At 38.1% G+C, this 23,993-nt stretch overlaps 1 protein-coding gene across 2 annotated transcripts in view; it reads right to left on the bottom strand.

Moving 5' to 3' along the window:
- The window catches only part of IL1RAPL1 (interleukin 1 receptor accessory protein like 1), a 1,122,430-nt gene that overhangs the window by 1,003,356 nt on the left and 95,081 nt on the right, over nt 1–23,993 (bottom strand). For both annotated transcript variants that reach the window (XM_073328235.1, XM_073328244.1), the window contains one exon: nt 1,725–1,830. In XM_073328235.1, coding sequence (XP_073184336.1) covers nt 1,725–1,806 — 82 coding nt within the window. In that variant the 5' untranslated portion in view covers nt 1,807–1,830. The remainder of the gene's footprint in view (nt 1–1,724; nt 1,831–23,993) is intronic.

Raw genomic sequence — 23,993 nt, 5'->3', positions numbered from 1 at the left:
TCATTGTTGGCCATTTCTTTTGGTTCCTTAATGTCACTGTAAAAGTTATTTTTGTGACTAAAATAATGGAACATGCTTATGATGATTTTGAAAAAAGTACAACTCCAATTTAACGGACGTGGGCTCTAATAGTAGAAACCCTACATTCAGAATCTCCTAAGTGACGCCTATCTCTGTAATAGATTACGCCAAAACTCCAAAATTTTGATGTTGCAGGATCAGGATATATATTTGTAAAACAAAATTAGCAGAGCCATTTTGCACACATTTAGTATTTTCTATTTTCTGGTTTCCTTTCAATAGGATGGAAAGTAGTATAATTTATGGCAGTTTTGCACATCACAAAGGACATTCAAATCAATGAAATCACCTTTGGGGGGCAACTTTAAATTTTAGAATGTCCTGGCTTTCGAACACCTTAACATTGAAGCACTGCTACTTATTGTAATCTGTGCACTGACCACACAGCCACACACTTGTGACTATTTGAATTTTTTTGGTATTTTATCAGCTTCAGGGTAGATCACTACAAAAAGATATCAATTTACAACTTGATCATTTTAATATATTTTCTGACATTAATTATTTATCAAAAATATGTGATGATCTAGAGACCAATTCTGCATCCCTTTGCTTCAAATAGACTTCAATAGACAGAGGATGAGGTACACAAGGAATACAGGTTTAGTGTCCAAGAGGTTAAATAATATAGTGAAAACTACGTAAGCAAAAACTCCAAGACTAACAAAAATAGTCTAATAATTGAAGTAGTCTAATAAAAAAAATCAGAATTTCAGTTGATATATTTGTGAGTTCTTTGTTGCAGGAGTTTGTATAAATTAGTGTCTTGTAAAGTTTTCATTGTATAATTTTATGACTTCAAGACAAAGATTAAGAAGAAAAAATTCAAGCCCTTACCAAGGATGACAGCCAAAATCAACTGTCACGACTAGTACTGAATCTCCTTTATTCTTATCACACATCAATATGCAAATAGCTTGCTAATGCCTTGACTCAACTCATCTTTAAAAGTCATATGAAAAGCGTATAAGTCTTCAGCAATCCAGGTGGAGGCAAAAATTGTCAGTATTTGCTTTGTGTATTAATCTATTCATTCACAATTGAGTGGGCCTCTACTAAGTCATGTCACATCGTTTATTATTTCTAGTTGTATTGAATTTAATGTACTTGACTCTATTCCTTGATTTACAGAATTGCATGACGTAAGCCAAAGTCACCTGAACAGCATATCTAAAAATTCTATTCTAGAAGGTCTACAATCACTAAACAATACAGCCACAAATACAAGCTAATTTTACAATTGCAATAATGCTATTCCAAAAAAATCCACCCAAATAAAACACTGCCCTGGCCCCGAAAGGACAGATTAGATTCTCTTCAATTGAGAACAACTAAAACAAATACAAAAAACCCCTCTCCTTTTAGAAAATAAGTCATCCGATTTTCTATATGACTTCAATTAATCGATAGCCTGCTGCATTTTTTCAGTCAAAGGAATGTAGCAGAAAGCTGTCCATAGATATCTATAGAAGTTGCAGAGTTATTCCATTTTGTTGCTGACTTTGAAACCCTATTAACCACTGTGTCCAGAAAGGAATAAAACAACTTCTTACTGTATATTTTCCAAGTCACAAACATGCTTTACATACAAATTTGTAACCACAACACCAAACCTAATGGAAAAAGGGAGAAAATCTACTTACCTGAGCCCCTTTTGGTCACAACCTTCAAGCTCTGAGTAAGAGTAGCATACAAGAGAATCAAGTGTGGAATAGGAGCTTTCATCTTCCAGCTCTTAAAGACTGCTCCCTAAAGCACCAAAAATAAAAATAAAAAATATCCTGTAAGAATATTAAAAAGCTTCATTTTTATGTTTTTGCTGAAATACATTTTTAGTAATTAAATCATAAAAAAGAATTTGTAGAAGAGTCACCTCCGTTCAACTCGTGCTAACATGCTGGGCTAGCACCAAAGACAATTTAAAAAAACAGATCTGAAGTCACCATAGAGCACTGTAATACCAGGAAGATTATTTCTTTTTTCTTTTTCTTTTTTTTAGGTTTAGCTCTGGAGCCTCAATACCACTGTAAGGGGAAAGATTTGTAATTTTCTCCATAGCTGAAAATGCACTACATGGATCAATGTACCTATTAAAACCTTCTGACCAAATTACATGCTGGGTAATAGTTAGCTATGTGCATACTTGTATAATGCCACTACTTTCAATAGGAGTCAGGAGTGCAAAGGATTGCAGGGTTTACCTTCAATGTAGTCACTATTCATCTCCTAGAGATCCACATTACAGGGGTTTTCTAGCTAATGGTTCATTCCTCACCTGTATGGAATGCGTATGGGTTTGTACTCCCATTATTTCTGGACCCCACAGAACATGCTCTGGGGAGTGAGCAATATTTTCATGAAGGACAGATGGGATTGGGAGACCCAGTGCACTGTTCATTTTATTTTAAAAGATAAATGTATATTTTTGCAGGCCCTGCCATATTCAAAAGCAGCCAACAGTATTTTGGTCAAACTTTTCAGGTCAAACTCCTTGTAAACCAGTGTGGAATTCAATGGTTACCATCATTTTGGGCACTCACCTTCTCATGGAGTAAATGTGGGTGCCCTCAGTGGGTTGACCCTCACAAGGGCAGGCATTAGCACTGAGATAGAGGGTACCAATATGGATCCAACAGATCTTAGAACCACCTCCACTATTTTTTAACAATAGGATGAAGACCAAATCTCACCCCTACTCAACACCACCTATCTGTATACATGCCATGAGGAGCACAATACACAGCTTGTCAGTTCAGGGGAAAGATTGGCACTGGGGAGGGGCACTTTAATGATATAAAGGAAGGCCCCATCCTTGTTCCTGTTGAAATCAATAGGATTTTGTATTGAACCTAAAGAGTAATGTTTTCAAAAGTGCCTAAATGTTTTAGAAGCCCACTTTCAGAAGTTATACTGAATGGCACTGACTTTCAGTGAGACTTAGGTCCCTAAATGCCTAAGTCTCTTTTGAAAATGGGATTTGGGCTCCTAAGTCATTCACTTGGGTGCTTTTGAAAATGTTAGCCTAAATGTCATTATTGTCTTAAAACAGGTGGGAAAAACAGATAAGAAATGGGGTAGATGTAGCATAGCATATAGAAAGGCAGAATTTCTTAGATAAAGACTGCAGAACCTCACTGAAAATGTCACTGTCAATTCTTGTGTAGTACAGTTTTACTTTTCAAGACATTTGGGAACTAAGAGCATCAAACTTGCAACAGCTATGATTATGATTTTATTAGAGATGAGAAAGCAGGAAAATGTGGCTTGACAGTCATTTTTTGTGCCATCTCAGAAACGTAATGCTTATATATTTATTATATAATTATGTCACATATTAATTCATTCACTTGCTCAGAACCAACTCTACTGGATTTGCATTCTCAGGTGGGGGAAGGCCATCTATCATTAATCAGCAGAAGTCACCAACAACTTAGAAAGAGAAGGTATAAAAATGAGAAAAAAGATGTCAAATTAACTAGCCGAGTGAAGAACTAAATGATAAAGCTGTCTGGATTTCTGTGAAAAACATTCAGCCTAATGCTAACTCTCAGCCACAGTTTTAGTTTTCTAACACATGATTTTTGGTATTTAGAATTTTTTAAAAGGTATAAATGAAGGCTAATTACCCAGGGGTGAACCAGAACACATACATTGAAAGCACTGTGCCACATTGCACAGCAGGCCTGAGTCAAACATTTCTGAAACCAAAATTCCATTTCTCAGTCACTGCACTAACTGATGCTGCAGGAAATCCTGAAGCTGATATCTTCAGCCTCCAGGGTACCAGCAAGAGTCAGCTCCTCGCTCTGTGTGAGCCTAATAAATGCTGTCCAAAGAACTACAGGATTTTACTATGTACTGCAAGATCACCAAATAAATTCTGGCTGTGAACACAGATCCAAGTACATTTTTCTTATGGCCATATGGCTGAAGAGAACATTTCTTATGTAAAAGAAAGTGTAAATAAATATATATATATTCATAACAGATTCATGCAATAATTTTAAAGTTTGTATCTAAGAAGACATTGGTAAATATAACAACATGAATGTGTGAGGGACTCAGTGGATCAAATTCCTCTTCTAACTTTGGCCTATTAATGTTTTGAAGTGAACAAATAATAAAATTTCACAATCATTCAAAATCTTTCATTTGAATATTTCTAAGCTTATCTGAAATATTTGTTAACCCTCAAAAGACAGCTGTGACCCAGGTCCTAGCAAGTTTTATAGTAGATGCTTGGTAGCATCACCAGTATAATTAAACCTGCAACACAATTTCAGTTACAAGACTTGTTTTCCACACACTGATCTCTGTCAAAAGCATCACCTTGTGAAATTTCCCATACAAAGCATCTGCCTGAAAAGTTTGACCAAAATATTGTCGGCTGCTTTTGAATATGGCAGCGGCTGCAAAAGTATACATTTATCTTTAAAATAATTCACCACATATTTTCAGAAGAGAGTAGAGCATACATAACCAAACTCTGAAACTAGAAATTTGGCATGCACATGTCCACCATTGACGACAAGGCCTTTGCTTGCTCTGGGTGGAAAAGGCTTTGATTTAATAAAAAGCTGGTCATTCAAAAACAGCTTGCTTGAGCATGTGCAGTAGTACATTCTGCTAAGTCCACAGGTGACTATATATGAACACGTGCATACTTGGTGGTGGTTCAAAGAACTTCCATGCCAAAAAGGTGCAAGGTGAATAGCTTCAGAGGAAGGAAAAATAACTCATTGGAAGAGTCAGCGGAATTTGTAAGCTGTATGACCACCAGATTCTTCTTTTAACTCTCTCTCTCTCTCTCTCTTTTAAGAAAAGTGGAAATAACTAGCATTAATGGAATGTTAATATTTAAGAATAACCACTTCAAAAATCAGGAAATTCCAAAAGTTACGTTAGTGCCTTGTATATATTGCACATATGGTGTATTTTCTCTTTACCTTGTTGCTGTTTGGGAATTTCTCAGTGTTTCATTGAAAATTACCAATTTGTCAAAATTGAAGGGTTCTGTGGAAATGTATCAATTTTGACTAGAGATGGGAAATTTTTTTTGGAAGAATATTTTATTGGCTGAAAAAGGTAGTTTTGGGTCATCCACTACTATTTGTGAATTTGACATGAACTCACTATATAGTTTTGGCCAAAAAAGCATTTTTTTAAGACTTAGATACAAAAGGACTATGAATTGCAGCTATGGATGACAATAGTCAGTAAGCCAAAGAAAGGGAGTAAGAATGATTCTATAACCTGGTGGTTAAGACATTCACCTAGGATGTGGGAGATCTAAGTTAAATAGTAATTGGAACATGGAGTTAAACTATTTTTACAGAGTGGAACAGCTCCAACAGGCGATCTTGAGAATAACCTGCTGTCATAAATATAAAGGGAAGGGTAAACACCTTTAAAATCCCTCCTGGCCAGAGGAAAAACCTTTTCACCTGTAAAGGGTTAAGAAGCTAGGATAACCTCGCTGGCACCTGACCAAAATGACCAATGAGGAGACAAGATACTTTCAAAGCTGGAGGGCGGGAGGGAGAGAAACAAATGTTCTCTCTGTCTGTGTTATGCTTTTGCCGGGAACAGAAAGGAATGGAGTCTTAGAACTTAGTAAGTAATCTAGCTAGATTTGCATTAGATTCTGTTTTGTTTAAATGGCTGATAAAATAAGCTGTGCTGAATGGAATGTATATTCCTGTTTTTGTGTCTTATTGTAACTTAAGGTTTTGCCTAGAGGGATTCTCTATGTTTTGAATCTGAATACCCTGTAAGGTATTTACCATCCTGATTTTACAGAGGAGATTCTTTTACTTTTTCTTCTATTAAAATTCTTCTTTTAAGAACCTGATTGCTTTCTTAATTGTTCTTAAGATCCAAGGGTTTGGGTCTGTGTTCACCTATGCAAATTGGTGAGGATTTTTATCAAGCCTTCCCCAGGAAAGGGGGTGTAGGGTTGGGGGAGGATTCTGGGGGGAAAGACGTTTCCAAGTGGGCTCTTTCCCGATTATATATTTGTTAGACGCTTGGTGGTGGCAGCAAAAAAAGTCCAAGGCAAAAGATAAAATAGTTTGTACCTTGGGGAAGTTTTAAGCTAAGCTGGTAAAAATAAGCTTTGGGGGGTTTCATGCAGGTCCCCACATCTGTACCCTAGAGTTCAGAGTGGGAAAGGAACCTTGACACCTGCACTAGCATGTCCCATAGCCTAATGGTTAGGGCATTCGCCTGCAATGTAGAACACACAAGTTCAAATCACTTCTCCAAGTAAGGGGGGAGGGAATTAAACCTGGGATCTTCCACAGCCTAGGTAAACACATAGCCATTAGCTCTACAGCCACAACTGTTTTGTGAATTTAATTATTTTAAAAGGTCAAGCATTTTGTTTTGGGTTGAGCAACATATTCCATTCAACCTGAAATAGATTTTGTCAATCTGCTGAAATTTTTCACAATTTTTGGATTCGGTTCATCTTGCACCAATTTTTCATGTTGAGAATGGAATTTCTGGTCAACACCAGAGAGAGAAACAGCCAGAAAGATACCTTACTCAGAATAACCTATTGCCCAGTGGTTAGGACACTCACCTGGGATGTGAGAGATTCAGCTTCACAGTTCTGCTCTGCCTGGTCTGGATAGGGGACTTGAACCTGAGGAGTACTCTAGGCACCAGGCTATTGTCTAGTCTGGGGAGAGTCTCTGATCATTTTTTCATGAAAGCCTTCAAAAGGTCTCAGTTTAGTTATGGTGTGGAACTCCTTGTTAATTTGTTATTTTAGGGTTTTAATGGAAAACACAATTTTTAGAAGGCTAACTGCCTCAGAGTTCACAAGGCAAGAAGCCCTTGTTACCATGAATAAACTATTATATGTATCTTTTAAATGCAGTCACACTATGGCATCTCTGAGCCTAGTACTGGAGGCATCCCACTTTGTGACTATTTGCATATAATCATAGAACCACAGTGTTAGAAGGCATCACAAAGGTCATCTAGTATAACCCCCAAATGCATTAACAATCATGAAAAGAACATCATGTTCAAGTTCTGAAAATAAAAGCTGTTTTTCACCCCTGTTTGTTACAAAAGCAGTTTAAAAATGATTTCCAGTCTCTCCAACAGGACTCTCTTGCTGCTAGTGTCTCAAATGACAACACTTCTGAGAAGGATGGCTTCCTCGAGCAGGAAGGCCAGAAATGCCAACGGAAATTGTGAAATTAAGCAATGTTTCTCCCAATATAGTAATGCAGACATAGATTTCTTAACTTATAAACTATTAGAGTGAATTCAATCAGTGACTATGAAAAAACACGGGTAAACTCAGAACCAGGATTATTTGGAGGCCCTAACCTCAGGCTTGGGAGATCTCTCAGTTCTAAGGATTGTCTCCAAAACTCATAATTTTCAACCACTGATAATAAAGGTGACTTGATTGTGGGAATGGAATGGAAATGAGGCTGAATATTAGGACTGATCAAAATCTTTTAATCATACCTATTTTTCTAAAGAAAAGGGAGCTCTAGACCAAACATTTTTTAAAGTATCTTTTCTATGGCAGATTTTAAAATTTGTCAAACACCTGTTTTTAGTTTCTGGCCAAAATATGAATATAGTCAAATTTCTGCCTAAAATATTTTTTCTATGGAAAACTTAGATTAAAATGGGTTTTTGTTTTGTTTTCATTGAAATTTTCCATGGGGAAAGCCATATTTTGAACAGTTCTATTGAATGGAATACATGAAAGATAGTGAGAGGAGTCCTGTACCAAGGAAAGACAGTTCCTCAGTCCCAATGTTAGTTGCATTCTCTTAAGCCTTAGCCAAAGCTCACTGAAGTCTTTCCTTTGACCTAGTGGGCTTTGGGTCAGCGCCTTAAAGTCGGACTCTATTGTTTGTTTGTTTTTTAAACTAACAATTTATTTAATGTCAATGTGTTTTCAAATGGCAAAGGAACCCAATCTGATAATGGGTCAGCCACAACTGGAAAATCTCAGGATTGTCATTTTCCCCCTGCTGGCAGAGAAATACTCTAGAAAGCAACTATACTTTTCGGTTCAGTACTGATGGTTTGTCGATTGCACAACCAAACTTGCTCTAGAACACTTACTGCAGAATAATGGATTTGCAAGAGGAACAGCACATCCAGAAGACTTAAATAAAAAGTCCTTTAGCAATACTGCTTCCGCAACATGAAGTTTTGATGTAGCAGCTCTTTGGAAGTCCCTAAGCAGCACACCATCAGTCCTTGTGGAAGTGTTGCAAGAGTCACTTTGCAACACATCTGGGCACTATTAAATTAGTACCTTTGATTTCCCCAGAAAACTATACAATAATTATTTCCAGGCAGTATGACCCTTCTTAACATGCTATTAACAACAAATTAGAATTATTGTGATCTCAAAAACAGGTGTCAATTCATGTTCATGATCTACTACATTAGCGTTCTGAAACAGATGGAGATCACTGACAGCATTAAAAATGTCAGAGAAAAACACATCTGTTGCAAAGAGCAAGGACTATGATAGTAACCTTTTCAAGCATTCCAAAAGTAAAAAGCCTGAGAGGCCAAACTGAATGAAGCAATCATGAGAAGCCAGAATCAAGTGCAATAGAAGGCAATGCAGTAGAACCTCAGAGTTACAAACACCTTGGGAATGGAGGTTGTTCACAACGCTGAACAAAACTTTATGGCTGTTCTTCCAAACGTTAACAACTGAACATTGACTTAATACAGCTTTGAAGCTTTACTATGCAGAAGAAAAATACTGCTTTCCTTTTATTTATTTTTTTTAGTAGTTTACGTTTCACACACTACTGGTTCTGCTGCTGCCTGACTGTGTACTTCTGGTTCCAAATGAGGTACATGGTTAACTGATCAGTTTGTAACTCTGGTGTTCATAACTCTAAGGTTCTACTGTACAAAGTTTTGGATTCTTAAATCTTTGGATTTTTTTGCAAGTCATTCTTATCCTTCCATGTTCAGCAGCACTTCTAAGTGTAAGAAAGTAGTGAAATTTACAGAGCAATAAAAAGGAACTTACTAGTAAAGCACAAGAGTGGTGTGATGTTGTGACAATGCTCCAAGTAGAAACAGACAACCAATTTGGCTGCTCAGTCTGCAAATAGGAATCTAGCAGAGTTGATTTGGTGACTTTTGTGGGGGGTTTCCACTCAATTGCATCATCACATTTGTGGCTAGACTGACCCACATTACTGCCTTCTTTCTTGGATGTTCTCTCTTGATAATTTACACTTTTTCATTCATCATCTTAAAGTTTTGCAATATCCTTTTTCAGAGAAGAGGGATCCTAATAACCATTACTTGCATTACAGTAGCACCCTGAATCCTCAGGAGAGGGTCAGAGACCCTAGTGCTAGGCACTGTACAGATGGCATCTCTCTCACACATTGAGCAAATCATTTGCTCATAAAAAAATGACAAATCTTCTATTCCGAAAATAAATTAGGATATAAGTAGAGCTTTATAATTTATATGGCTATTTAAATGGATTACACAATACAGACAGCCTACTCAGGGAATCACAAAACAGTTTGATGCCTGACTCAGCACCTCTCAATCTTTGATTGATTCATCAGATGATGATGTCAGCATCATATGTGAAGTTAAGGATGTTTGTTATGCTCACATGCAATGTTTTCCACACTGCTTACCTTGATGAATGGATCCCTGCCTACTCTATTTAATGTACTTTAAATGTATTAATAGAAGACAAGGGTTTTGGATACTTTTGGACACTTGACCATTCTATTAAAGGCAGAAAACATTATTCCCCAGCAGGAGACAGCATAAACTTGTGAAAAAATCGGCTGTTCGAAATAACTGGAACACCAGACAGCATATGCTTGAGAATCCTCTCAGCACCATTTCCCTACCACACAAACATTGAAAGTTAAATGTTCTCTCTCATTGCCACGAATTAGCATTTGATTGCCAGTTTAGTGATGGATTAGTAAGGGAAAGTTACAGCCAGGTGTGAAAGCTACATGGCAGACTCTCCACTCTCATCTTGCACAGCCACCCTCAATTATGAATTCAGTTGTACAAGGTGGTAGCAGGCTTCACAGAGCCACTACTTCTTAGGAAAGCAAGAGGACAGGTGAGGTGCTGGAAGTTGATGGACTATAGACTGACTATGGGCATTATTGGATTAATAGTTTATTTGTATAAAAACGTAATTTCAGTTGACCCAACACTTTGCAAATTTTACAAGTTTTTTCCAAAAACATTTTGGATTAGGCAGTAATAGTGGTTACCTTATTATTTTTAGCTGAGTGATCAGGGCACTCATCTGGGATGGGGGAGACCCAGGTTCAATTCTCCCTCCCCTTTGCCTGATGTGGAGAATTATGGGCTATTCTGGTGTGGCTTGTTCTCACTCACTCCTGTTGAAGTTGTTCCACTGGGTATACATAATTCAGTAGTCCTTGGATCAGATTAAGAGTGACTCAATAGTCTGGTGGTTAGAGCACTCCCTAAATTCAAGTCTCTGAGACAATGATTATTTAATTATTTTTTACAAAGTGGAACAGCTTCAACAGAAGAGATAGGGATATTCTGGGACAAGCCTTAGTGCAGGGGCTAGGGCTCCTTCCTGGAATATAGGGGACTTGAGTTCAATCTAAGAAAGTTGGTAGCTTTAATGTAAATATAAGATTGCTCATGTCTCTATTAATGTCCGCACCTCTTACCAACAAAGAAATATTAATTTGAACTACAAACTGAATGTTGCAGAAACCCAAGCTCTAGTCTACAGTTTGCAGTAGCATCTGCACACCCAGTAAAATGCCTGGCAGGAAAATAAATGCATTGGTGATACTGCTTAATAATGGATTAAAAGGGAAAATTTGAAACCGTACTTCCACCCCACAAAGATAAAGAATTGTTGCAATAAAATCTCAAACTGAAAGTACGAGACCGTATCAACGTGGCCTCAAGCCCTTCCTTAGAAAACTGTGTGTGTTCCTATAATAGTGGTATTATAGTGAAAGGACACCTATTTTATCTCTTCATGAAGGCTACACAACTCCCATTTTTGTGGCATCTGAGCTCCTCACAAAACTGTGACTTTACAAAAACGATTTACCAGCGTGAGCATCCTCAGCAAAACTGACAGTATGTCCTTGCCCATGCTCCATGCAGTTCCCAACATGAGTAGAATGCTCCCATTTCTCATCAGCCCACTGTGGCACTGAACTACCAAGAAAATATCAATAAGCAGGAAACAAATTATTTAAATTAACTATTGTAAGTGTTAGGGGAAACTCTGCTATATTTTAGAGTCAATGTAGCCAGATCTGGACATTAATTAATTAATTAAATTAATTTATTAAAACATACCATCTATCTGAAGTTTATCCAGTTTCTATTCAGAATTCAGCTGCCATATTGCTAGTAGTAATTATAACAGAATAACCCTGGGTAGATTAGCTAGGGTTCAATGTTTCAGATTTGGTTTGTGTTTTTAAAAAGCATAAAATCATGAAGTTTCCATTTTGGATTGGACTAAAGAGAGAGAGTTCTGAAATATGTTATCAACAAGATGATACTCTGTCTGATCCTTGCGTATTCTCTGTGTGTTGTCCCTGTGTGTGATGGGACATGCACCCTTCCTGCTGGTAGAAGGCTAATGAGCATTCCTGCACACAGACAATGCCAATTAGGTGACCCTGCAGAACATGTTCCACCTGCAAAAGTGGAGCTTAAAACAAAGGGGACGGGGCATGAGGGATAAGGGGGCAAATAGGTTGCCAGGGACTGCTAGTGAAAGGTTGCAAGGGGAGCTCAGTCTTAGCCATTGGCTAACCTTACCTGCCCCTGCCTCCCCCTCCATTTTGTTCGGGACACACTGACAGTACAAGCTTGCTACAGTCAAGAGGCCCTGGAGGGCTGAAGCAACCAGGGGAGTGCCTCCAGAGACTAGAGATAAGTGAGATATAATGGGATTCTGAAAAGATCCCACAAAGTGAGCTGAACTCCTTTTGGGAACAATGAGATTTCCCAGGAGTGACTTGATCCTGTAGAGGACCCAGGGCAAGAGACAAGATAACTACAGTCAAATTCAGTCTGAGGGTTAGCTGAATAGAGATTGCCAGTCTTCATTTTTCCCCTGTCTCTCTCTTCCTCCCACAGAGTAAACTACCTTTTGGCTCACTACCTGGGAAACAAAAACTGGAATAGATTTGTGCTGGGAAGACAATTATGTGTATCTATGCACCAGGAGTGCAGCTGCAGAAAAGGCCACGGGTTAACTACTCTGTGTAAATGGATCCCCATCTTAGGTATGAAATATGCTTTAACAAAATCACATCTTTTATTTTCAAATGAGTCTCCTTCCTTCTTTCCCACAGTGGTATTGGGATGTTCAAAGATAAAATTATAGATTAATTCTTGACCAAAATAAAATTATTAATTCATGAGCTATGGTGTCTTGTTTACTGCCACACCCTTCTCTCTGACCTTGCTAAATCTTATCCCACTGATATCTCTTCAGATTGCTGCTGCAGAGACCATTTGCTTTGCCCATCATTTTGACCATATCACTCAAATATAAGCTACTGTCATAAATATAAAGGGAAGAGCCAGGGGAAAGCTCCTCTCACCTGTAAAGGGTTAAGAAGCTAAAGGTAACCTCACTGGCACCTGACCAAAATGACCAATGAGGAGACAAGATACTTTCAAAAGCTGGGAGGAGGGAGAGAAACAAAGGGTCTGTGTCTGTCTGTATGCTGGTTTCTGCCAGGGATAGACCAGGAATGGAGCCTTAGAACTTTTAGTAAGTAATCTAGCTAGGTATGTGTTAGATTATGATTTCTTTAAATGGCTGAGAAAAGAATTGTGCTGAATAGAATAACTATTTCTGTCTGTGTATCTTTTTTGTAACTTAAGGTTTTGCCTAGAGGGGTTCTCTATGTTTTTGAATCTAATTACCCTGTAAGATATCTACCATCCTGATTTTACAGGGGGGATTTCTTTATTTCTATTTACTTCTATTTTTTATTAAAAGTCTTCTTGTAAAACACTGAATGCTTTTTCATTGTTCTCAGATCCAAGGGTTTGGGTCTGTGGTCACCTATGCAAATTGGTGAGGCTTTTTATCCAACATTTCCCAAGGAAAGGGGGGGTGCAAGTGTTGGGAGGATTGTTCATTGTTCTTAAGATCCAAGGGTCTGGGTCTGTAGTCACCTAGGCAAATTGGTGAGGCTTTTTACCAAACCTTGTCCAGGAAGTGGGGTGCAAGGTTTTGGGAAGTATTTTGGGGGGAAGGACGCGTCCAAACAGCTCTTCCCCAGTAACCAGTATTAGTTTGGTGGTGGTAGCGGCCAGTCCAAGGATCACGGGTGTAATATTTTGTACCTTGGGGAAGTTTTGACCTAAGCTGGTAAAGATAAGCTTAGGAGGTTTTTCATGCAGGTCCCCACATCTGTACCCTAGAGTTCAGAGTGGGGGAGGAACCTTGACAGCTACTGATCTTTACTTTCAAGGGACTTCATGGCCTATTCCCACCCTACCTAGCATCTCTCATTCACTATAGAGAAATAGGCTTCCTGCCTCTGATCGGCCCACAATGACAGCCTCCATCACCCTCTTACTAAATTTTAAATAATCAACTTTGTGCCTTTTCCCAAGCTGCCCCTCACACTTGGGAGGAACTCCCATAAACAGCCACAAAACCACTTCATTGTTTTCCTTCAAATCCTTCCTTATACTCCTTTGCTGTGATGCCCATAAAAAACTTGACAACAGTTACGCTGCTTGTATGCAGAGACCACAGCCTCCCAGGCTGACTAGTACTGTTTCATTGTTTCTTTGTACTCCCCTGTATCTATCTATCTGTTGGCTCTTGTTTTCTATTTAAATTGTAAACTCTTCAGGAAAGGGACCATCTGTTTGTACAGCACCTAACAGAGTGGTGTCCTGATCCATGACTGGGGCTTCTAAACATGACAGTAACAACAAGAAGAAATTAGTTTCTAGAGTATTCAGTCCACATAACATCATGTCCAATGTCTTCTTTGTGCCATGTAGGTTAAATTACTTGTTTCCCAGTTTTTATGACTGATACTTCTATTGACACTTGAATGTATTTAGACTCTAGTTCATTCCTGCATCTAATGCCTTTCCTTCCCCTTTCATAGCTAAAGTAATGAAACGGGTCCCTATTTTGTCTTGCACTTCACACTCAATGACCTCACTTAATAGTTATTTCTTTCTTGTAACAACTTTAAAACTGTTGTGATAATTCTTTGTCTTCCTTAAGCTAACTTGTCAGCTCAAGGTACTCACCCGGCCCATACTGCAGAGTTTGCTCACTCAGTGGAATAATAGTTATAAATGCCATGAAGAGCCATATGTGTAATAAATAAATAAATAAATAAGTCTCTAACAAGCCTCCATTTCTTCTCTCAAGAAAATGTAGGATTAGATTGTAATTTTACAGTCTGCCCTGTGTGAGGAGTGGCAAGTAGCCGCACCTCCTCAAGAGCTGAAGCTTAACTCTTTCCTTGCTCTAGGTGGATATTAAATTGCTTTTGGCCTTTACCAATGGCACATTTCTCCAGCCTTCTGATTCGCGAGAAGGTGCATTGAGCACGTGGAACCAAGACTGCCCCCTCTCTTCATCCATCTTCACACAACATCTATTTATTTGCTTGGATGAGGTAGGTAGCAAAACCTTCACACAGCAACACCTTCCCCTTCACACTTGGGCTCAAAGTACCGGGTGGCCATTCCCAGACACTGGGAATACAGTTCTGCTTTGAAAAAGGACTATAAAAATGGGTCTTTCAACAGATCTGCTTCCTGTGCAGAAGCAGATTCTAATCTGTGGCAAAAAAAAAAGCTTTACAGTTCTTAGTATTTATTCTTATTCCTGTTAGCTCTGCAGCGCCAACACAACTGAAAGAAACTGAACTGGAATACAACTGTGGAGAATGATATATACACCCAAGCAGAGAATTGTCCTGCCTGTATGTCTACATACACCATATCCACAAGTACACACAAATCCTTGTCCTGGACAATTGTGCCAAGCACTAAGGAAAGTCTCAACTCTTTGGTGATTAAGCAGAAGTTCAAGCAATTTGGCAAAGAGACTTACGTTCTGTTTTGCCCCAGGGGCTTTAACACTGCTAAAGTTCCTCACAGTCCTGTGGTGCAGACTTCTAGATTCCCTTACTTCTGGGAATGCTAGTCTGGTAGTTTACATATATCCTAACATATTATGACTTGGGTGGGGGTTCTCTATTCAGTCTGGCCTGCCACCAAGAGGTCTAAATCAAGCTAAATTAGCAATTGCCCAGAAACATTTTCTCACAACCTCTCAATTTATTTGTATTCAGTCTTTATAGCCTGTGGTATTACTGAGTCAATCTCCTAAACAACACTCAGATTTCCTTTTCTCTCACCCCTCGCCCCCCCATTTTGCTTTATCATAGACTTTTAAAATAGTGACAGTTTATCATGGGCTATTACTATGAATCTATAGCCTCTCTTACGCAGGAATATTAATATAAGGAGAGTTCCTTGGTTTTTGGTATAGGATGATACTAAAGTAGTTTGTGAAAATAAGAACACACACATACACACACACACACATTCAAAATACTGAATTTCACCAAGCAATCGGACGTTATGGAGAGCTTTGCGAGAGAGCACATTTAAGGATTCTTGGTTTATGAGGTAGTACTGAGATTGAGGACACTAAATTGTATGGCATTATTTCTAAAATTCTCAAAGTTCAGTTAGCTCCTAGTCAAATAGTTTTTGTATTCCCAGAACTCATTGTACTATTAATTCCACTTTCAGTTTCCCCATTTACTCTATTGCCTTGACTTTGACAGATACCTTGATAATTATTCTACACTTCCGGATTCCAAGTGGGATTTACAACATTTAGTGTTGGCCTATGACCCACTGAAGTATAAAGGGCTGAGGGAGTATTTTTGTTTTGACCCTTGTTTACAAAACTGGCAGCACGTCAGTGATCAGGTTGATAATGTGACTGCAGTAAAAATTATCCCAGAGATACTGGATAGTAGAGTATGGCTGTTAGGAACTGGAATTTAAATAAAAACAACAAGGAGTCTTTATTATGCCCAAATAAATCTATTAGTCTTTAAGGTGCCACCGGACTCCTCGTTGTTTTTGTGGATACAGACTAACACAGCTACCCCAATACTTAGAATTTAAATTATGTTGATTTAGTGTGAGCTGATTACCTATTAGATAACAGACTTTTTTTTTCCTGATTTTGTATGGATTTATTCTGTATAAATCGACTGAGGAAATGAGACACATTTTTTTCCTAGGTGTGGCCAGAGTAAATATAACCTGACTAACATTTTCAGAATTGGATGCCTACATCTTGGCCCTGGGATACATATTTAGGCAAGTAAGTGGCTCAGTTTTAAAAAGCTGTATTTTTAAAATCTGGACCTCTGTCTGAATTTTTTCTTCATTAAGGAAACATTTACCCAACTGTACCACTGTAGCTACACACAAAAGCATGTACTTAATTTTAAACACATACTTACATCCTATTAACTTTAAATGAGACTAAGAACATGCTTAACTTTAAGCACATGCTTAGCGTGTTGTTGAATTAAGGCATTGAAAGTCAGCACTGACGTATTTTCCTTCCCCAAGCTCCTTCACTTTCCTTTAGAACCATTTGCTTGCTGAGCCTACATAAAGCAACAATGTGTAAAATTGTGTTTTTCAGGAATATGTGGGTTCTATTTTACTTTATTTTGAACAGTCCTTATGCATTATTATTTGATTTATTTTAACACAGTAACTAAAAACAGCTCTGGAAAAATAGTACACTTACATGTAATGCTGACAGAACATAGAATACATGTTGCAAAGCTGTTTCTTTAAAGTAACCTTGCTGAACTAAGCTTTCATGCTTGCTTGTTCCAAAATTCCTGCAACTGTTAGACTCTAATGATGGGACAATTCTTTATTTTCTATTTTCATAACCTGGAGAAATGAAATCTTTACACTGAAAACAGGGGAATTTAAAGCAGGAAGTTGATGTGGTCACAACAATTAATTTGAATCTTCAGGAGGTTCATAATATCTAGCAAACTTTGACACGACAGAATGTGTCTAATAGCATGCTAGCTGATTGTTAGTAAGACAATGACTTTTGAATATATTCATCTGGCAGAAAGCCAACCAGGCGTTTGAAATTTACACTATTATAGACATAACTACTGCCTGATTAAGAAGTCAGTGTCCATGAGCTGAGCTCACCATGTACATAAGAGCTGTAACAGAATTTAAGGACCTGAACAGGATTATGTAAAGGAAGGACAAGCCAACCTTACCATTCAGAGGCAAGAGTTTCCGTGTTATAGTTCACAGAAAAACAATTTATATACAAGGATTGTCATCATTTAATAAATTTGTAAATGATTCAAGCATCAGTGATTTACAATGTCTAATAATTACCCTCTCAAGTTTTTGAAACTGTGTGGAGAAATAACTGTGAAACTAGTTTTGACTTTGAAAAATAAGTTCTTTGGCGATTGCCTGCTAGGTGCAAGACACTAAATAGCCATAATATATTCTATATATACACACATGTATATGGGCCTGATGACCACAGAATACATTCCTTTACTTCCTCATCCTTTGTATAAAAATGCATTTATTTTGTACCTTTGACCTTCTCAGCAAAACTCTGCACACTAATCTCACCCAGGCCTACTTTTACCAAAAGAGAGAATTCCTTGTGGTCAAATTTTTGTGCCCATTCTTTCCGAATCTGTAAAGAAGGGTATCAATAATAAAAATAAAAATAATAAAAAACCCACATACACACTACAAACAGAAGCCCCAATTAGTAATGCCTCTTCACCACTAAGTATAATGATACTCAATCAAGTCAATGTACATTCCACACCAAACTTTCAGATTTAAACTTCACTTCATTGAAGTTAATAAGATGAGAATTTTACCCTCAGTCATTACCAATGTGGACCAAATTTGAACCAGTAACCTAGAATTTAAAAGTTCCATATTCCTACCAATCCTTTGAGTTATCTGGTCATCTGCTTCTTTGTACCCTTTATGTGTTGGAGGAATTATAAAAGTACAAGTTTTAAAAATGAACATCAAACCCACACATTTAAAAAAACTGTCAATTTATCTGTTTATATGAATTCATTTATTTTCTTTCAAGTTATGATTTTGTAAAGTAACTGTAGTGCATGTTTAAGAGGCTGTGTAAGCAGATTTTTTAATTAAACAATTCCTATTCTCTTGTAAAGGGGAATTCACATCATGCTGAATGTACATAAAAGAGAAACTAAACAGTGCATTCCATAAGACAATATCAATTCTTATTGCCATAATGAGAGGGGGGGAGGGATAGCTCAGTGGTTTGAGCATTGGCCTGCTAAACCCAGGATTGTGAGTTCAATCCTTGAGGGGGCCATTTAGGGATGTGGGGCAAAAATTGGGGATTGGCTAAATGACAGCAGGGGGTTGGACTAGATGACCTCCTGAGGTCCCTTCCAACCCTGATATTCTGTGATTCTGTAATGCGCAGGAGATTACACATATGTACATGCACACACATACATGCATACTCCAACTGCAAGACACAATTAACTCCCATGGAAGTCAAAATTACACATGCAATTAGTTTTGGTCACAACTGAATCCATACAGATGTCTAACTACTAGACTATACCTACAAATCATGTACAAGTAATTGTGCCCGCAATATTGATGGTTAGGTTTGGGCCCTTGGAAAAACTCATGTCCTCTAAGATTATTTACACCCCAAAAAACAAGGCAATTTTGATTTAAACCTCTTATGGACACAATTCAAACCAGTTTTGCCCACTGCTGCACAAATAACATGATCTTCTAGTCCCCAAACAATCTTACGTACTGTACCATGACATGCTCTAATGGCTGCAATCATTCAGTGCAGTGGGGGTGAGTAAAAGGAGCTGTAAGAGCTCAGACTTCATATGTCTTTGTGGGTTTAGGACAGAAATATATTATTTTTATGTTTAATGTGCATGCATTGTAAGCAAGTATGTGCAAATGGACTGTGTAAATTAAAAGATAAGTATAAGAAGAGACTCCTGAAGTAAGTAGCCCTTTCAGTGAATGCAGAATATTAGCTCAGCTCTAATGAAATAAATATTCGGTCTGCTTGGTGAGCGCCTAAGGCCTGTTATGTACTAGCCATTAGATACTACTGAAGTTTTAGATACTGTCTGGTATCAATCAATTGGTACGTTGAACTTCAATTTTCAGAATAAATATTCAATAAAAATGAGCATAGGAACTGTGTGAATACACTTTGTCTGCTGCTTTCAAAGGAGAAAATGCTAGGGTTCTCCATCCTCTGAGGTGCTCTACATTCTTCATCTCTTCTGTCGTTAAAAAAAATAACTAAAATTGACCACACCAAATATGAAATCTTCTCGGAAAGTACAATTTCATAAAACTAGGCAATATTTTAAAACCTGAATCCATCAGACAAGTAATTTTACCACTGAAGTATACCTGGAGAGGAAAAATATTTACTTCTAATGGATTTTACATTGTGACCAGGCTTGAAGCTTCTTGGGTATTTGGTCATCAATAACTGCATTAAAAATCTCTGGCCACATTCATATTGGCATAGGATTCAATGGAAAATTTAACAGCTGTCCACACTTATACTCTCAATGTATTTGGACTCTAATCTTTCAGATTATTAATAAAGCAAATATTAGCACTGCCAGACCTGCCTTCATGTTAACCAAATCAGAACACAGCACTTCATAATGCTCTTCATTCATAACATAACATAACAGTCCGTATGATGTTGAAAAAAGTTCCTTAGTATAAAAAAGTACATTATATAGCTGAAGAGACAAGGCACTAGAGAACAGATTATGGAGAATAATCCTAAACAATGGAATTTGTTCATCTGTCAATTCTGTGATTTTGTTCCTAATTGTCACTTCCTCATTTTTTAAACATACTGCCACATCTAAGTATCCCCACAACATGAATAGTCATAGTGTGTAATACGTGTCAGTTTTGGAAGACCATGACTGTCCTGTGGTCAGGTGGCAATGAACTGGCTATATAGTACACAAACATGAAATTGTTAGATACAGCCAAAACAGTATTGCTTGGAAGGATATTACACTGCCACTCTGTATAGACACTGAGCATATTTTGGAGGCCATGGCTACTGAAAAGTATGGAGGATTGTCCACAAATTGCAAAGGTTTTGTCACATTTATTGTGACAAGATGCTTATTGAAAATTGTAAATTGAAAATTTCCCATATGAGAAAAATATGTTTGGTCCTTATTACGGAAAGCAGTTAAGCATGTGCTGAATGAGGGCGTTTATTTGTTGAGCTAAATGGTCATATTTTGGCCCAGATCTGTAGTTCTCCCAGTTGACGTGGTGAGCGAGACTTCCTTAACTTACCTGGTTAGCTCTGCATGAAAACAATGGCAGAAGTTATTTTTCACATATGCATACCTACATGCAATATTGCAAATCAGAGTGAAACTCAAAGTGCTTCTCAGAAAGTAAAATTTCTTTGTCATACTTTCAATTAAATTATTCAGATAGAAATCACATTTACATTGTATTCAATAAGATATTTTATTTATGGTGATAAATAGCCAATTACTTGTTTAACATATATTTATGTGATGTGTAAATTTCAACATGTAGGTTTAACAACTGTAATGAACCCAATTCACAACTATGTGCATGCTTGTGCAACTATGCTGGTGCATGTCTATCTGGAGTGCTCCAGGTTACAGCACCTTTTCTGGCTCTTCCAGAACCTTCTCGTCAGATTTTGGCTGTAATTTTCCCTGCACTTCCTGATTTATGCACACTCTAACTGTTGTCTCGTGACTTCGTGGGGCCTCCTTGTCAGCCTCCTGTTGACACTAGCCAAGGTGGCCGTCCATTGCACTAGGAGGAGGATGCTGGAAGGGAAGGTGCTCTGGGACTGAGAGGCCTACTTCCATTCCTTCCTTCGATCACATGTCCAGGCAAAGTTTCTCTGGGCTGCATCTGCTGGCTCCCTAGACACCTTTGAGGAGCAGTAGGCGCTGTCCAGGGGCCACGGTTCAGTGTTCCCCTCATGTTCCCTCTTTATGACCCTGTGACCCTCACTACTGATCCTGTTTGTCATTAGTTGTCCCCCCAACTTGAGTTCCCAGGCTCTGTAGCTCCTCCCCTTAAGGCTGGGGGAGGGGACTTCAGATGTGGAGGAGGGGAACTCAATAGCTCTTAGGAGCTATGCAGAAGAATATATATATTTAATAATAAATAAATAATAATAATAATAAATAGTTAAATGGTATCAACTCCTCTTTAAGGAAAAAATGGAAAATATAGAATTAACAGAGTCCAAGTGATAAAGAGAAACACTAATGAGGAGCCTTTATAAGCAGACAGAGGCGATAGTCTTTGGGTATCACTTTGTTACATATGTTGATGGTAAATGGCAAGTTCTTGAACAACTGTTCTGTGACCTTGGCCTATTGGAATCCCCAATGTTATGATCAAATCAATAATTCATGCAAAGGTGAAGGGGAGCTAGCTGCTTTGTCTGTGATTGCATCTATATTTTTAGGAAGCACTGTAGTAGACAGGATTTTGGTGTTAATATTAATCTAATGAACTTTGAATACATTAGCAGGGAGTGGAGAGGAAGAGGCAGTAAATTGTCCAAAGAAGCCAAGGGAGTTTTAATGAAAGGCTAATGAATTTCACTTTTAAAATTACAGAAATGTGTATTGATTAACATCCCCAAAACAAAGAATAGTGTTTCCAAATCTTGTTTACTTTTTGGAAACACAGTAAATCTGCAAAGAAAAAGGAGATTAGGGATTGAAAGACCTACTAGGGAACAAAGGGAGGGATTTACAGAGTCCTGCAGGGAATCTCCATTATAGTGCATCATTTCCTGCAGGTTGTGCTCTATTATCTGCCGGATTGTGCTCTGCACTTTTCATCTGATGTTATGAAATTTGTGTAAGGCATATTTTTTATTACAAAGAAGTAATGGTCCCCAGATGGAAAGGCATCTTCATACCTATGGTAAGTCAGAGCAGACGAGTTCTGATGGAGCTTTAAGAAAAATGCCCCCAGTTTAAACAAATAGATCAGCACTTGGTATTTTTGTTTGTTTGTTTGTTTTAGCATACCTTAGAATGGTCTGAATAAGCAGGAAGAGGGAAAAATTACTTAGTCAAGGAAAATGAAAGAAATGTTCAATTGATTTCATGATTATGAACATGGGTGTATTTTAATTCTTGCATTAATTTTCCTGTTACCCCAGACGTGATTGAAAGAAAACCATGTTAGCCCTTCAGTCTCATTAAAAGAATTGATAAACCTATGTACCTTGTTCTTCTCTGTATCTTCAATTATTGCTCTGGTAAACTGGAGTTGTAAGTAGACTTTGTGGAAAGCATCCAAAAGAAGCTGGGGAATGGGGTTCAGACTCAAAATCCTCTTTCCCCAGCCCCTTAGGCCTTGTATCAGGTGGAGTCCCAGAAATGGGCTGGGATCAGCTCTGGTGGGGTGCAGGGTAGACAGCAGTCCTCCACCAGTTGGATTAGATTAGGGAATGAAGGCTGATCTGCTCTATACAAGTTACTGTTGGATAGTTCCCAGATGAGCTAGATCAATAAAGCTGTAGCTTAGTTAAACTATATCCCTTGTGCCTTGTCTTTCTTCCGGTGTGCCCAGGAAAACAGATCCCAAAACGTCAGAGCCAAAATACTCAGTAGCATACAGATGACCCACTTTATCAAAGAGCGCTAACCACTGTGTCTTTAACTGATTGCTAGTCTCAGACTGTTTGAATACTTGGGGTGATTTTTGTAAAGAAGTGCTAGCTCAAACAACTGAGTCCTCTGAGTAGTCAGCAATCATTAAAGGTTTTGCAGTGTAAAGGCATTATTTGTCTACAGGCTGTGCACACTACTTGGCAATAATAGCTCATTTCTTCTTGTGTTCAAAAAAATAAGGAACAATCAGCTAAAGCAAAAATTGTCCAACATTACACTTGCTGTACATTTTTGAGGGCATAGCAGAAGGATGTGTGAACTGAGAAGCCAATCTAACAAAATGAGCAAGGGAGATCAGTTTCAATAGTGAAAATCCAACATTTCTTGCACAGGCTTACGAAAAAAATACAATATGCTGGGGGAATTTTGGCCTTTTCAAGGTGTAATTTCCATGGCAGCACTAACAATAGCTGCTCGTTTCAAATAATACAGTTTCTAAAGCAACCTTGTTTTGTTCATTCTCTTCTTTGGCAAAGGAGACAATAATTCCCCTAAGTATTTCAGCTTTAAAAAACCCCAAACTAACAACCACACAGAAGTGGGCCCAGAGAAACAGAGCAAAATGACCTGATGATAGAACCAATCCGACAGGAGTAGGAGACTTCTCCAGCAACAGTCAGCAGCAGCGGGACAAGACACCTCCAGAGCCCTTGATTACCAGACAACTGGTTTTTTTTTTTACCATTTGAACTCTGGACGTTATTTTCTATCAGCTACTTGGTCCTTTGTTTGTTGCTACCTCTTCCCCCACCACCCTTTCACACATAATCCCTCCACATTCTTTCCCTCACCCTTAAACTCCTGCTCCCCCTATCATTCTCATGTCCTATTTATTCACCATCCTGCAATTCTCTATCATACTACCACTGCCCTATCTTAAAAATATAGGGATTTCTACTTTTTTTTTTAAAGTTGCATGTCCATGAGTATCCTCACGGTTTTACTTACACTTTAGATACCCTTTCCTCATCATTTTCAGATTCTAAAATCTTCAATTAGGGACCATACAGCACCAAGAACAGTGGACTCTGCTCCTGACTAATGCCTTTGGGT

This window comes from Lepidochelys kempii, chromosome 1, assembly GCF_965140285.1.
Source record: "Lepidochelys kempii isolate rLepKem1 chromosome 1, rLepKem1.hap1, whole genome shotgun sequence".
NCBI classification, from domain to species: Eukaryota; Metazoa; Chordata; order Testudines; family Cheloniidae; genus Lepidochelys; species Lepidochelys kempii.
This window is presented reverse-complemented; position numbering and strand designations above follow the sequence as displayed.